Source organism: Ammospiza nelsoni, chromosome 1 (genome assembly GCF_027579445.1).
Source record: "Ammospiza nelsoni isolate bAmmNel1 chromosome 1, bAmmNel1.pri, whole genome shotgun sequence".
NCBI lineage: Eukaryota > Metazoa > Chordata > Aves > Passeriformes > Passerellidae > Ammospiza > Ammospiza nelsoni.
The window spans coordinates 25099497-25114274 of record NC_080633.1 but is presented as its reverse complement, the minus strand read 5'-3'; the positions used below and the strand labels follow the sequence as shown (position 1 = coordinate 25114274).

The 14778-nt window shown below is 39.4% G+C and overlaps 1 protein-coding gene across 1 annotated transcript in view; it reads right to left on the bottom strand.

Moving 5' to 3' along the window:
* Positions 1-14778, bottom strand: part of COL1A2 (collagen type I alpha 2 chain) — a 38016-nt gene that overhangs the window by 1787 nt on the left and 21451 nt on the right. Inside the window, exons 29-50 of the mRNA XM_059481192.1 lie at positions 14719-14772; positions 13893-13937; positions 12087-12185; positions 11328-11435; positions 10447-10500; positions 9822-9875; positions 9201-9254; positions 9039-9092; positions 8830-8937; positions 7835-7888; positions 7688-7741; positions 6635-6796; positions 5819-5926; positions 5272-5379; positions 4264-4317; positions 4050-4157; positions 3794-3847; positions 3324-3431; positions 2604-2657; positions 2365-2472; positions 1726-1972; positions 1115-1308 (exon numbers count right to left, since the gene is read on the bottom strand). Of these exons, the coding sequence (XP_059337175.1) occupies positions 1115-1308; positions 1726-1972; positions 2365-2472; positions 2604-2657; positions 3324-3431; positions 3794-3847; positions 4050-4157; positions 4264-4317; positions 5272-5379; positions 5819-5926; positions 6635-6796; positions 7688-7741; positions 7835-7888; positions 8830-8937; positions 9039-9092; positions 9201-9254; positions 9822-9875; positions 10447-10500; positions 11328-11435; positions 12087-12185; positions 13893-13937; positions 14719-14772 (2043 nt within the window). The remainder of the gene's footprint in view (positions 1-1114; positions 1309-1725; positions 1973-2364; positions 2473-2603; positions 2658-3323; positions 3432-3793; positions 3848-4049; positions 4158-4263; positions 4318-5271; positions 5380-5818; positions 5927-6634; positions 6797-7687; positions 7742-7834; positions 7889-8829; positions 8938-9038; positions 9093-9200; positions 9255-9821; positions 9876-10446; positions 10501-11327; positions 11436-12086; positions 12186-13892; positions 13938-14718; positions 14773-14778) is intronic.

Below are 14778 nucleotides of genomic sequence, written 5' to 3'. Positions count from 1 at the left end.
CCAGTTTTACTTTGATTCTCCTCCCCCTTCTACTAGGGTGTATTGGGGGGAAGAAAGAGGGAGTTGAGCAAGTGGCAATGGTACCTAATTTCTATCTGAGCTTAAACCATGACAGCTAGGAGCTTTAAAAAGACAAAAAACTAATCACAAGTCTGCAATCACTTTTCTATTGCCATTCCAGAGCTAAAGAGCACAAAATAAAAGTAGTAGGAGCTAGACTGACAACCAGACAGAAGTGGATGTAGTTGAACTGTAGAGTTCTGTTCCAAGGTATGGTGTTAACAGTTTATATGGATTCAGAGACAAGATCAGATAAATTCAAGGAAGACAATCTACTGTTCCCACAGCTACACATGAAAAATGTCTGTCTCAATAAAACTGTGAAATCTTTTTTGATAGAGTTTTGAAACTTTTTTTAATACACTAGTGTCTGTGGATAGTACCAATGTTTTCTTCACTCTTATATTCTTTCTACAACATGTACTTTTAGCCACTCTAAGAAACAGGACCCTAGACTGTTGTGATCCAATGTGATTAAATCTCATCTTAGACACTTCACCACAATATAACTCAATTTCATTTAAGAATTAGGTAATTAAATCTCCTTAGCTGTACGAAAGTGATATATTTGCAATTTGCTGGGAAAGTGTCTAACATGCAAGTAGTAGCTCTTGTTTTCACTTACACCTAAAATTCTGAATGTCATCATGGCATACACTCAGAATCTGTGATGTGTAATATAGATATCTGTCCAGGAACAGTGTTGTACAAAAATATTGATAAAAAGATTGATGTTTTTAATTGTTCAGACATTTTCTGGACTGTCTTTATATGTACCATATTACAGTACAGGCTTCCCTTAACAATAACCATTAGTCAAGCTGAATTGATCACTTGCAGACATCAAGAAGAGTTAGAACAATACTGAGAAGTACTTTTAACAAACTGACCTAAATCAGAATCAGAGCTCTTTGCCCTTCAGATAAAAGGTAGCTGGCTTTTTCATATTTCTCCCCTAAGAACTTAATTTATCTGCTTGCTTCTGAGTGTCAGCGAATTGAGAACTCTTCAGACAGTGCTGAAGGAAATAATCACCCTGCCATACATCACTTACCTGGCTGCCACCATTGATAGTTTCACCAAACCATATGTGCTGCTTCTTGTCCTTGGGATTCTTGTTGATATACCAGTTCTTAGCAGGAATATTGTCGGGGTTGGCATAGATGCATGTCTCACCAGTAGAAAAATCACAGTATGCTCTAATGGCATCTGCAGTGCAGCCTTGGTTGGGGTCAATCCAGTAGAAGCCTGCCATTGAGGGAAGAAACGTAAATCATGGTTCACTCAGCATAAACTCTCCATGCAGTTCATATTCACTCATCTGATATACGAACCCAGGCCATAAATATCACAGCTAGGGGCAATATTAAGGTGATAAGTGGGAAACAGGTATTTTGGATTGTTAGTGTATAAGAAACTGTATTTAAAAGCAAGGGTTAAATATTTTTGTGTTATTTTGGAAAATTAGTGCAATAATGTGTGACAATATCTACAAAGAGCCTTTCAGGTTGTAACTGTATCTATTTTCAGTGGAGGCAGAAAGAACTTCTTCATTGCTCATTTAGTATTTTTGCCACGTGGCCAAGGATACCTTTCACTGAAGAAAGCTAATGCCCTGGAAATGCTCCCAGAGCCAGAAGGGGCAAACATCTGGCATTAACATACCGCTGCTCCATTCTGGGTGGCTAAGTCTGAGGTCACGGCAGGTGCGAGCTGGGTTCTTTTTGGAGCCTTCTGGGGTCAGCAGGGTCTCAATTTGGTTGTTCAGTGTTTTCAGAGTGGCATCAACTTCATAATCCTTGGGTCTGAGAGAAGGCTGATCAGCCCGGTAGTATTCTGCATCAAAGCCAACTTCATATCCACCACCATTGGGACCAGGGGGCCCAGGGGGACCAGGAGGGCCAGGAGGGCCCTGAAGTTTTTTAAAAGCAGAAGACAAAAAGATTCTGTTAGAGATATGCTTTTAAAGAAATGCTTCCACACATGCATACTCCTAGTTAACTCCTGGCACTCTCAGCTCTAATTGGAGGCAGCACACATGGTGACTGCTATGGCTTGAAGCAGTGGAAGACGCACAGTGCAGGACTACCACATCTCCTTTGTGCGTTTGCACTCTGGCCATAAGGAGCAAAGAAAACCTTTAAGTTCAGGTCTATTAAACATTTCCCTAATTTTAAATATCTTTTTTAAGAAATAAAACCATGCGCATTATTAAACTGCTAGGCTTCTGAAGTGATGTGATTACTAGGCTTATAGTGTAACATAAATGTGTTGAATCAACAACAACAAAAAGTTTATACTCACAGCAGGACCTTGGTGACCGTGAGAGCCACGCACACCAGCAGGGCCAATAGGTCCAGGGAGACCATTGCGACCATCTTTACCAGGAGGACCAGAAGGACCAGGTGGACCCTAAAAGGAAATTTGAACAGTTTACTCGACAGTAAAAATGCTACAAATAGGGATTCATATGGATGGGAGCATACATATATATTGCACAATGAGAATGAGAGTTATTTGAATATATCCTGAAATTCACTTACCCTTGGGCCAGCAGGGCCAATGTTACCAGGAGGACCTTGATCACCATGTTGGCCCTATTGGGAAAGATACACCGTCATCAAAAAAAGAGCAGTGGAACACGTTTGTGCTTGCTTGATTCAAGAGGGAAATGTATGTAATGTGTATCTGGGTTCAGAGAATGGGAATCTAGGGCTTATGACATTTATGAGAGGAGTTAGGGTATAAAATGCTTGTTTTGGGAAGAGAGGAGAGAGGCAGTCAAGATATATTTAAGAGGATAACCTACAAAATTCTTTATATTGTTTCTTCTGATCCTCAGAGAAGGTTTTAAAAGAAAAGTCAGAATCCTTAAAATTGATAGACAGTTGATAGTTTAGAGGGAAGAAAATCCACAAATTACTTAGGCTTTTCTGAGATAAAAGTTGTACAATTTCTGGTCAAAATAAGAAACAATATTAAAACAAAGGCAGAAGATTTTTTAATTCTTCATTAGCCAAATGCAATTGAGCTTCAAGGGAACTAATGGTAGTCACAGTCTAATGCCAATACCAGAATCTTCAATTTTGTACAAAAACCAGTGAATGTTAAAGAGACTATTTATGGCTCTTCATTTTGAAGTTGCTGCAGAGTGGAGTAGTGGTATTAACATACCATGTTGTGCATATGTAATTCCTTGCTAGTGTGACAATTTTTGGTTTTTTTGCTCATTATACTCAAAACCCAGAAAATCATTTACTTACAGCAAGACCAGGAAGACCCTGCAATCCATTGTGTCCCTTCAAGCCAGGCAGACCTCTTGGCCCCTTATCACCAGGCACACCTTTCTCACCACGGGGACCTTGTGGGCCCTAGGAAGGGATATAGGTGTCAAAGGAATAAATTAGAAAGCTTCAAGAACATACTCCTGTCAAAGCCAGAATTAAGTGTAAATATTCTACATTAAGTCACATCCCAATGTATATAATGGACATCTCCCTAACACATCCAGGAAGAGTGCAAATCCTAAAAGCTTCAGCATTTATCCTACAAAAGAGAATGCTAACTGAGATTCTAAGTTCCTAAATATTTTCAGATCCTTAAGCATTATTGTTTGGGCCCCTTGATCGCAGTTATGGGTCCTTATTGATAAAGCATGTTTTCTCTTCTTGCATCAAGAAGAGAAATGTAATGTATTCGGTAATGTGGTAATGTATTTAAAAATCAGACTTACAGCAAGACCTCTTGGACCAAAAGCACCAGCAGGACCGACAGCACCAGCAGGGCCCTGAAACAAGAACACAGAATAAATGTCACTGCTGTATATTGTTCTAATGAAGGTTCCATGGTCAACACATCTCTGGAGAAAGTGAAGTAGTTATCTATGCATAGTAGAGGTGGGTTGTACTTTTTATATAGGATAGACAAGTCTTAGTCCTCTTAGACCTTAATACAGAAAGTTAAAGTATAGCATAATCTCATTGACTTACAGGTTCACCACGGTTTCCAGGCTTTCCAGAAGGACCAACTTGGCCATGAGGACCAGGGGCACCCAGAGCACCGCTGGGACCAGGATTACCAGGAGCACCACGCTCACCCTGGGAACAAAGGAATGCAACAGAGACACATTGTGTTATTACTGACTTACATATATTGGAATATTTCTTCCATGACAATGAAATACAAGAAAAAGAAACAAGTTACCTTGAAGCCAGGAGCACCATCACGGCCTGGAGGACCATCATTACCAGGATTGCCCTATTAAAATACCATGAAAAAAATTAATAAATTCCATCACCTTTCATCTCACACAGAACACTGTCTCAGTCTAATTGCTTACAGTGAGAGTAAGAAGATACTGAGATAGGATAGTATAAATCTTAAAGAGAAAAAACCTCTTCCTTATACACGTCATTCTCAAATGCCTAACGTTCTCAGGAAACTAAAATTATCTTCAAATGTTTTAGGTTCAGTAAAGGAAAAAATTGCTGGGCTTTGCAACATTTCTCTAAATGAAAAGGCTAAGACAATAGTGGTCTTCACTAGCTTGCAATTTTTAAAACTTTTAAAAGTCTTAAAATATTTTTCATCATTCTTTTTAGAAGAAAAATGCCAGTGGAGGGAAAAGACCTGAAACAACAGCCACAACTAAATTACTTTGCTGTGGTACTTCAGAAGGTTAAATGGTTTCCTTTGTGAATATTTATTTCACTTCAGCACTTAGGCTGTGTCCAAAACCCCCCATTTTCATTCAGAAAATTCCAATGAAACAAAAGTTTGGGATTTGAAAATTACTATTCTCTGTTCTCCTTCAAATTCTGCAGTCTCTACAAGATTTTTATTCATACTGTATTAACTATGTTTCAGGTTATCATATAAGCTTCCCTGATATGGCTGCAGGCTGCAGTTTTTATACTTTCATGAAAGATATGTATGTTCCCCACTCTATCTTTCTTGGCATTTAAGTAAAAAGTGAAAATATTCTGAGAGTGCCTTCAGGACGTACTTCAGACACAACTTTTGCTTTAAAAATTCTGTCACCTAGCTGGGCATAGGAATCCATGTCTATAAAGATCCTGATATAATTTTCTCTTAAGACATTCTACAAGTTTGCTAGCAGAACAGCCTCCAGTTCCGTCTACTTTTTATGAGTATTGATATTTGGATCAGAATGAAGAAAAAGAAACCTGAAGAGGATAAAAGACAGCTTACATCACGTCCAGCTTCACCAGGAGCACCATTTGGACCAGGAGAACCCACAGGACCAGAGGGACCACGGGCACCAGGAGGACCAGAAACACCCAGGGGACCAGGTTCACCCTAATACAGGAACAGTTGTAACAAAATGTGACATTATAATACAACACAAACCAGTCTAACAGAACTTTTAGCCTTTATCTAAGAGCAACATTTTTCTGCAATGAGTTTGGGAAGGAAAAAAGAATCAGGACACAAGAAACATACCTATCTATATCAAATGTTATCTACATTCTAAATGTTATTACCAGAAACTTATTAACATTTCTGACATTCAGAAATTTGCTCACTTGCAGATAATACTGGCTTGGCTGCAATAAGCCATAATTTCTTCCATTGATCTACGTCGGGTAGGTCCACATCCTATGTTTCCAACAGCAAAGGAAACAGCGTAATCTGCATCTCCCTGGTTTCCCATAAGACAGGACCTCAAGTGTGTGTGGGTTTTTTCTTTTTCCTTACATGTTATCTGTTTAAAGCAGTTTACTAATCATATACTCACTGTTGCTCCAGAGATGCCTGGAAGACCACGTTCTCCCCGAGAGCCAGGCAGACCAAGGATACCAGGAGCACCAAGAATACCCTGAGGACCTGGGGTACCAGGAGGACCCTGTGACATGAAGGGAATAATATTTATATTAATAGACAAAAATAAATGTAACATACGCATCAGTGATACTGAAAATTGCGTTCTCAGATACAATTTTTGCAGATCACAGAAGAAATTTCTATAATTTTTTTTGTTGAGTAACAATTGTGGTATTGCACACAAGTGCTTACTTCAATATGTATGACTTTTAAAAAAAGACAGTAATTCTGGATGTGAAAGCTTAAAGATAGTCAAAAGTAATTAATTTATTTACATAATTCTACGTCAACATGTGCGGAGACAACTTTAACCTTGTGATCCCCACAAATCAGAGTTTATGGTGCAGCTATGAATTGAGATTGCTCTAAATGGACATTCACAGGTTCTTTCTTTTTCTATACATGAGGATCAATTTCAGAGCAGAAGATGTACTTCCATTTCTCAGACTAAATATCTATTTCTTCTGTAGTTAGAGAAAGATACAATTCAGCACAAGAGAAAAAGAGAAAGAAAACTCTGACGCAGGGATCAGGCTCACTTTTTATGGCATATTTGTCAAGCATGCATATGAACAATTTCTTGCATCTCAGTGGAGCTTCTACTTAAAGGCTTTGCTAAATTTGTGGAAAAAGTAGAAAAGCCCTTCACAAACACCAGAAGTATCTCAGAAGCCATAACATTCACATGAAGAGAAACATTTTTAATGAGATGTGATACTCAGTAACTTACAGCAGCACCAGCCTCTCCAGATGGACCTTTCTCACCAGCAAAACCAGGTGGGCCAGCAATACCTTGTTCACCAGTGCGGCCAACTGGCCCAACATCACCACGCAGACCTCGAGGACCATCCTTGCCAGCTGGGCCAGGAGGACCAGGGGGACCAGTGATGCCCTAGGATTGAGTATGAATATGATACCATTACAATATAGACCTGGGGATAAAATTTCATTTTAAGTCCATGTGAAAAAAATAGTCCCTTGCAACAAACAGGTCATCAGCTGCTCCAAAGCAGCAATTCCTATTGCTTTGTTAGCAGTGGAGAGCTGGAAGCAGTAGAATAATTTCACTGCCTTTTTTTTTTTTTAAAACTCTGGGCAGGCAAAAGCAGCAAAATTTGGTGGGAAAATATAGACCTGTTTCTTTTTGCATTAATTGCAATGAGAAAAAAATACCTAGTATCTCCCGATTCAAGAGGATTATTTGCTTTGGATAATGGGATTTAAAATTTATTTAAATCTAGACTATCTAAGAAAAGAAGTGCCTTTTGGTAAAGGTTGGAAACACCTTTGAAAAGGAAAGACTACAAATGTCAGTCTAGAATGAGAATTTCTTGCTGAAAAATAAAAAATATTCACATTCCAAAACAGAGTGAGTTTGCCCTGCTCAAGAATGGGACTAGAACTGCAGGTACTTTAGAAAATGTAGACATACAATAACTTTAACATTCTGCAGATTGGACATGACCTTCTTATTTCACTCCATTATGAGTAATTGTATAGCCATTTGTTTGAACAAAAGCAAATAAACACTGATTTTTGGAAATGGTTGGGTACTTCAAGAGGCATAGGGATGATTTATGGCTTATAAAAACTCACAAATTAAATGCATAGGTTGTACTCTGAGAGTTTGAACAATTGGATTTTTTTCTCATCCAGTTCTATTAGGATCTGAGGTTATTCCAGTGCAATTATGATCCACATCAATGAAACAAAAGTTAGGACTGTCACTAAGCAAAGCAGCTTCTGACTTATCCCCCATTACATTTCTTCACTAGTTACTTACAGCAGGGCCAGGAGGACCAACTCTTCCAGCAGCACCAGGGAAACCAGTCATGCCCTAAAAACAAATTTGAAAATGAAGATTAGGTTTAAAGGAAACAATAACTTCCTGAAAAGCAACAATGTCAGTTCTAAAAGCCTGAAGACTTACAGGAGGACCAGCATCACCGCGAGGGCCAGCAGGACCAGCAGCACCAGCGGGACCCTAAGCAGGAAGGATTGAAAAAGAGAGAGGGATCAAGCAAAGGCAATTAATGCTCCCTGCTTAGAATAAGGGCTCAGTCTCACTATTGTGAAAACTAAAGTGACTTTTACACCACGCCTATCCCAACAATAGGGTATTAAATTCTCACACACATTTTAAATCGGTATCATAAAGCCCGAGAAAAGTTGCATAAGGCATTTATGGTTCAGATTAATTTCCTTGCAAATGTTACATGCATCTAAACAAATCTGTAAGTCAAAATGTGAAAGCAGGGTAAAATCATCAAATCCTCTGTTTGCACTGTGTGACTAATACAGTCACGTAGTGCAAGAGCCTGGTATTGGTATTAAAATCATACAATAAGTAACCCAAGCCACGATATCCTGCAACACTCTGTGGTATTTGAAGTACATGGGTCTGACTTTCTGCATCATTTCAACCAGTTCTCCAGTAATATGCATGTGAGGCAGTATACAACTTTGGGCTATAAAGGTGCCAGCACATGAAAAGCCTGTGTGCAAATGGGTGCACAGACAAATTTGCACACATGCTTCTGGATGACTGAGTCTGAAAATTCGACTTTGACAGCTCATCCCATCTTTGAGAGAAAAGTGTCAACATCCTCAGCTCAGAACTTACCCACAATCACCCCCTGAATGGTCCAAGATAGAGTGATTTTGCTGATCTTCAGTGCAAGTTGAAAATTAGTTATTATTTTCTCTTCACTTCAGTTCCAGACTCACGATCTGAGCCCACATAAATAGATTGATAAAATTTTACATAACGTGTGAAAATCAGCAGTTTAACTTTTCTCACAGCCTAGCTTGAAGTTTTGTTTCTTTCTTTCATTACCTTTTCAGAATTCAAGGCTTTCAGGGTAATGTATTGCTTGCATGGCAGAGTTGGGAACGATGCATTTCACAAAGACACAATTCACTTACTGGTGGTCCAGAAGCACCGATTGGGCCAATGGCACCAGTTGGTCCAGTTTCACCCTTAGGTCCTTTGGGCCCGCGCTCGCCTTTAGCACCAGGCTGACCAGCTGCACCCTGTGGGCAGAAAAACAGGCAAAATGAGGAACTGAAAACCTTGCAGGGGAAATAGAGGAAGGTTATGGCATCAATATGAGGAAAGTGCAAACAAAACTTACAGGGGGTCCAGCAAATCCACTGGGACCTACAGGACCAGGCTCACCACGTTCACCCTAGAGAGAGGACAAAGTAGAGACGACTGGTTAGAATGATCTTTAAAAGAGCAGTTTTCTGAACATCATGTCTTTGACACAGAAATAATTATAGAAATTGCAACTTACAGGGATACCACGGGCACCAGCAGGACCAGCAGGACCAGCAGGACCTCCTTCTCCCTAAAAGATACACAAAACACTTTGACACTGGGAAATGTCAGAGCCAAATGTCTGCAGCCAGAACAGGAATGCTCCTGTGGTACAGATACAAATAGTGAGTCTCCTTGGAGCTCCACTACAGAGGATGTTACTGAAAATGCTTCTGGTTTTGATCCACCCTGTATTAATAGTATCGAATGATTCTCAGACAGCATAACGTATCATTCTGAGCTGATGTGGGTTATTCATCATTGTATCAAAATCTCCTCTCACAGTGCAAGTAGGATTGTGGAGTTTAACCTCAGTTGGGAAAAATTCAGCCCAAGGCTGATTCAGAATCCTCTCCAGATACAACCCACTGCCATGGAGATGTGCATTCCCTTCCCTGCCCTTTTAGAAAAAGTTTTGAGGTTCTATGGCAAGCTTCACTGAATATTCCCAAAAGCCCTTGCTTCCTGAATCTGAAAAACTTAAAGAACTGGTGTAAACTAGAAAGATGGAATTGTTTTTTATGGAACTCATCTTTAATATTCATGTGTGAGTAAACTGTAGCAAAAAGGCATTTTTTCATTCAAAGAGTAGACTTACCCGATCACCAGCACCACCAGCAGGGCCAGGAGCACCAATAGCACCAGGCAGACCCTATGGGCCAGGAGACAGGACATGGTTTCAAACAAAATGTAAGTAGGACCAACTACTTTAAATAGGCTTTCCCTTTCCCCCTGAAGAAAGATGTGTAACTAACTTTCTTTCAGATGTTCTCAATATAAAGGATACATGACTTTATAAAACAAAACCTATTCTGCTATTTTCCTTCCCAGAGTATGAATCCTAAGAAAGACACCTGAAATCTCAAATTAAGGATCGTTTTGTGTAACTTTGTAGGCTGCCTTTAAAATTAGCTGCCTGGGCTGAGCCCATGAAATTAAAGTTCACTATCACACTGAACATCTGTGCAATGTCTGTAAAATACTCTGCTCATGTAATTTCTCTGCTTGGATGCATGAGAAGTGATCGCTTTTCTCTCTCTCTCCTCCTGAATTCAATCATCCTTGGACAAGGGGCAACAAAATTACATTGATTTGTATCAAAAATGAGCAGCTACAAACAGTAAGGCAACACAATGGGAAATGCGTGTTCTGAACATTCTTCTCAGTTATTTAATTTCTGAGGTGTAGCAAGGTAACGTGGAGTAGAACCAGAAGATACTTACACGAGCACCATCTCTTCCTGTTGCACCCGTATCACCTCTCAGACCTGGGGCACCCTGGAACACACAGTGGCAAAAATTGTATAAATTGTATTGGTAATGAACACAACAGTTTGTATGAAAGAAGTCTTGAGCTGTTTGCTATCTGTGCATTACTTAGACATCATACAAAAACCTTATGCTAGGTTTCCTGGAGAAATGAGTGTTGATTATTTTATTCTTATTGCTGAGTAGGTACTGACTGAGTAGGCAAAGCGAATGTTTGGAAAGGGGACTGACATGCTTTTCAGAATAAACCTGCTTCTGTCATGGGAAGCCTTTTTGGCTCCTCTCAGGTACCAAGAATTTTGAATGGAATTAGAAATTGAAAACTACATCTATGTATATTACAAATGATGAATATAAATCCCCCTCAAAATCTCTTTTCTTTTAGTCAAGAGATAGCCATCTGTAAAAGTTCTTCTAGCTATTAACATTATACCTTCTATATGAAGCAAGAAAACAGCTATTAAAATGATGTCGTATAGGCAGACACATAAAATGCCACATGTTTCATATAACAAAAAGTTATTTTCAGACCATCACTAAAGTCAAGAAACCAGATCAGCACTCTGTTCTCTCTGTTTTTTTTTTCTTAATACAGTCTAGTGCTCGTCATTATTCTGCATGTCAATACATAGCGTTTTTAAAAAAGTTTTAGGATAGCACCTTGGAAATGACAGTCAGTCCCTTAGACCAACAAAACCTCTACTTGCGGACCATTGAGTAATACAGTTTCACAGTAAATAAAAGTCACATTGGGGTAACACGCAGGTTTTTCCAAGTAATGAAATTTAGTCATCTCAAACCTGTGCATGCAGTAACAAGCCAGTTGTCCATCTTACCTTTTCACCCTTGCCTCCTGGAACACCAGCAACACCTCTCTCTCCTGGGATTCCACCAGGGCCAGCAGGACCGGGAGCACCAGCAGCACCAACATTGCCAGGCTCACCCTAGCAGCAACAGCATATCATGCAAGTCAGGGTCAAGTCACTCACACAATTTGGAACAAAATCATCATTACTATTCTGCCCACCATTCTACTTGGTTGTAAACAGTGTGAGTAGTAACATTTTTGTCTCGAGCTATTGTACATGTTTTACTTTTCCAGCTAGTGAAGATGCTAGATGCGAATGCTCTCACTGATTCTGTGGGCTCCTGTGGTTTTAGGTCCATTTTCCAAACTAAACTTCTGTAGAAAGACTAGCCATGGAAATCTAGAAAACTAAGACCCAGATTCATTTAGCATCAAGCCAACATCATCATTTACTAGATGATCACTTATTATTGACCTAATATCTGGGGGAAAATATTACTAACTAGAGACAAGAGCTTCCTGTGTAAAGTAGGTGTGGATATAAACAGAAGTCAGCATGAATTTTGGTCAGAATCTCAGATCCTATCTCCAAACAGAAAACCAGCATCTCCAGCTGACAACCTGTATTCAAACTGACTTCCCCTCCCATCATCCATATTACTAAATATAAACCCATTTAATATTAGTGTGGATGAGCTGGGATGAAACTTCACCACTTGGAGAGAGGTTTTGGACAGTATTGATCAGGAATTCAGCAGTAAGGCAATGGCAGCTGGAGAAGTCATACCTTGTTACCATCGGGGCCTGGGGGGCCAGAGGGACCACGGCTGCCAATGGGACCAGCGGGACCAACAGCGCCGCTCTCGCCAGGAGGACCACGCTCACCCTAAGGAGACAGACTGATCTGAGGGCTTCCTTGGATTGCTCTCTGCTGAAACCACTGGCTGGGAGCAGTGACAGCATGGCACATTTTTATCTGAACAAACCTTTAATTAGGATTGTGCAGCTATTAAATAAATTGGTCATAAGAACTGGCTCTAGCTTTTGACAAAAAAGTATCAGAATGGAGTAATGAATTCTTGCATCATGACAATGGCTGACAACAAAGTATCGATACTTCTTGAACATGGATTTTGGCTACTGTGCTTGTTCTGTTAACAGGCATCCTACTGTCAAATGGAGATTCTGTTTTAGGACAAATAATGAATTCTAATGAAATTAAAGGGATAGTAATTGGCAAACAATTATTTTTACAGTGGCAAGCGCCTGGTGATAGGAGAATAATAAAGGTAACACCTAAAGCCTGCTAATGTGACCTGTACATTATAACAGGTATAAGGTCAAATTCTGAATCATAGATCTGGACACATGGAAGTAGCCAGAAACTCAATTTAAATGCACAATAGATCTATCAAAGATAGAAACACTAGTTTTACTAAAGATATCTCAAATTATCTCGGTGTGATCAAACTGGATATCAGTGAATAATCTAATAAGGTATAAGGGTGTTTTTAGTATGCTGGAGAATTTGGAATTTGTGTAAGAACTATAACGTGGTTAAAGAACTGACTTAAGGGGAGTTAGCTCACCAGTAAAAAGTACTAATGAGCAACAGATTAATTTATATTGTAGAGATGTTCCTAAATTAATTTTTTTTCATACATTTTGTTAATTACAAAGAGGCAGAAAAAGAAGAAATATGCAGATATCACAAAGGAAGGATTTGTCAACAGGAAGAAGGACTGGCAGACTACACAGGAAGAAGTGAACAACCTGCTAGATAGCTATCACAGCAAAGAGATAAAAATCAAGAGTGCAAGTACCGGGACATTTATTTAGGCATCAAAACTGCAAATTTTGCTGTAAATGGAGGCTTCAATGGTGAAAATGACTGAAAGGGAAAGGTAATAGCTAACTATATGATGCACACATGTAAAAGGAAAATATGATCTGGCACAAGCAGTGGGTTACTATTAGGAAGTGTTAGTTTTGTGTATAAAGCATCAGTAAGGCCTAATTTGGAATACTGGATGAAATACACTGGGAGCTCAATATGTGATGCTTAGGGCAAGCTAGAGTAGAGGAAAATACCTGCTACTGCTAAGACAAAGGGAACTTGGCTTGAATGAAATGGAAAAATTAGTGTTTAGAGCATGTGGTTTTTGATACAGACTCAGGGCACTGAAACATAGGGAGCAAAATTGCTGTTTAAGCTGATTGGAGTAACTTTTAAGAGTGAATGGGAATATTTGTCACTGGATACATTTAATCTGCAAGTCAGAAGAAAAGAAGAAGAAACAGAAGTAGGTTAAATATCAATCTCTTTAGAGGCAGATTTGGAAAGCAAATACTTAATTGAGTCCTTTATAAACTACTCATTGCTCTACATAAATGGGATCCTCCTGTCAGGCAGGAAGGCATCCACACAAAGCTCTTGGAGGATGTCAATTGAAAGTTCAGAATTAAAGGGAAGTGGGAGGCAATACCTTCTAATGACTATTCTGGTTTCTGATTTCAGAAATGTACATAGTTATTATTATTACTGATCACATTAATAAGACAGTCTGTACCAGATTTCAAATGAGTTACTCACTCTTGGGCCAGCAGGACCAGGGACACCAAATTCACCATGAAGACCCTAGAAGAAAGTAGATATAGAGGTAAAGTTTATTTTACTTGCTTAAATTGTTCTTTGTTTCTTAGCAACAAATGGAAATTCTCAAATTGCAACAGCATATTGGAAAGTTTCAGACAATCTATTCCATACATGGAAATAAGCCCTTTTCCTCCAGCTACACAGTATCTCAAGGTAGACATTAGATAATATTTTTTCATCTGAAGAGTTAGTTATTAAATTGAAAGCTCTTTTTTCAGGTATATGCAATGTAAACTCTTTTACGGGGACAGATGTAACTATAAATGTTAAAGGTGATTATGACGCAAAGAATACACAACTTGCAGAGTACATCTCACACTAACGGTGCAGCAGCTAGAGCATGAATTACAACTGAACCACCTCAGCTGGATACCATTGTACATTCCCTGAAATCAGCTGAGGTGCAAAAACATAAATGGAATAGTGCAAGTTAGACTGAACCTTGCAGATTTTGAAAGAAATGTGAAGTAAATTATTTTTCATGTACTCTCTCTTCTGGGGAAGAAGCATAGTTTATTACTGCTTAAGGTCCCAAAAGCAAAGGGCTATCTTTGCTCTGTTTCAAACCAAAACTTTAAAAAAGGAAGTATGATGCAAGCTCCAAGGCAAAAGGGACTTTTGCAAATTAAAGTTTGCATGTTACCCTGATTGCTTTGTTTTGGCAAACAGATTCACCAGGCTCTTGCTCCTGCACGTGTGCCATTGCAAACCCAGCCCTCATGCAATGCCTCCCCATGCATGGAGTGCTGTGTCTGTCACTCACCCTCTCGCCTGGTTTACCAGCCTCCCCAGCAGGACCCGAGGGACCTGGCAGACCCTGAGT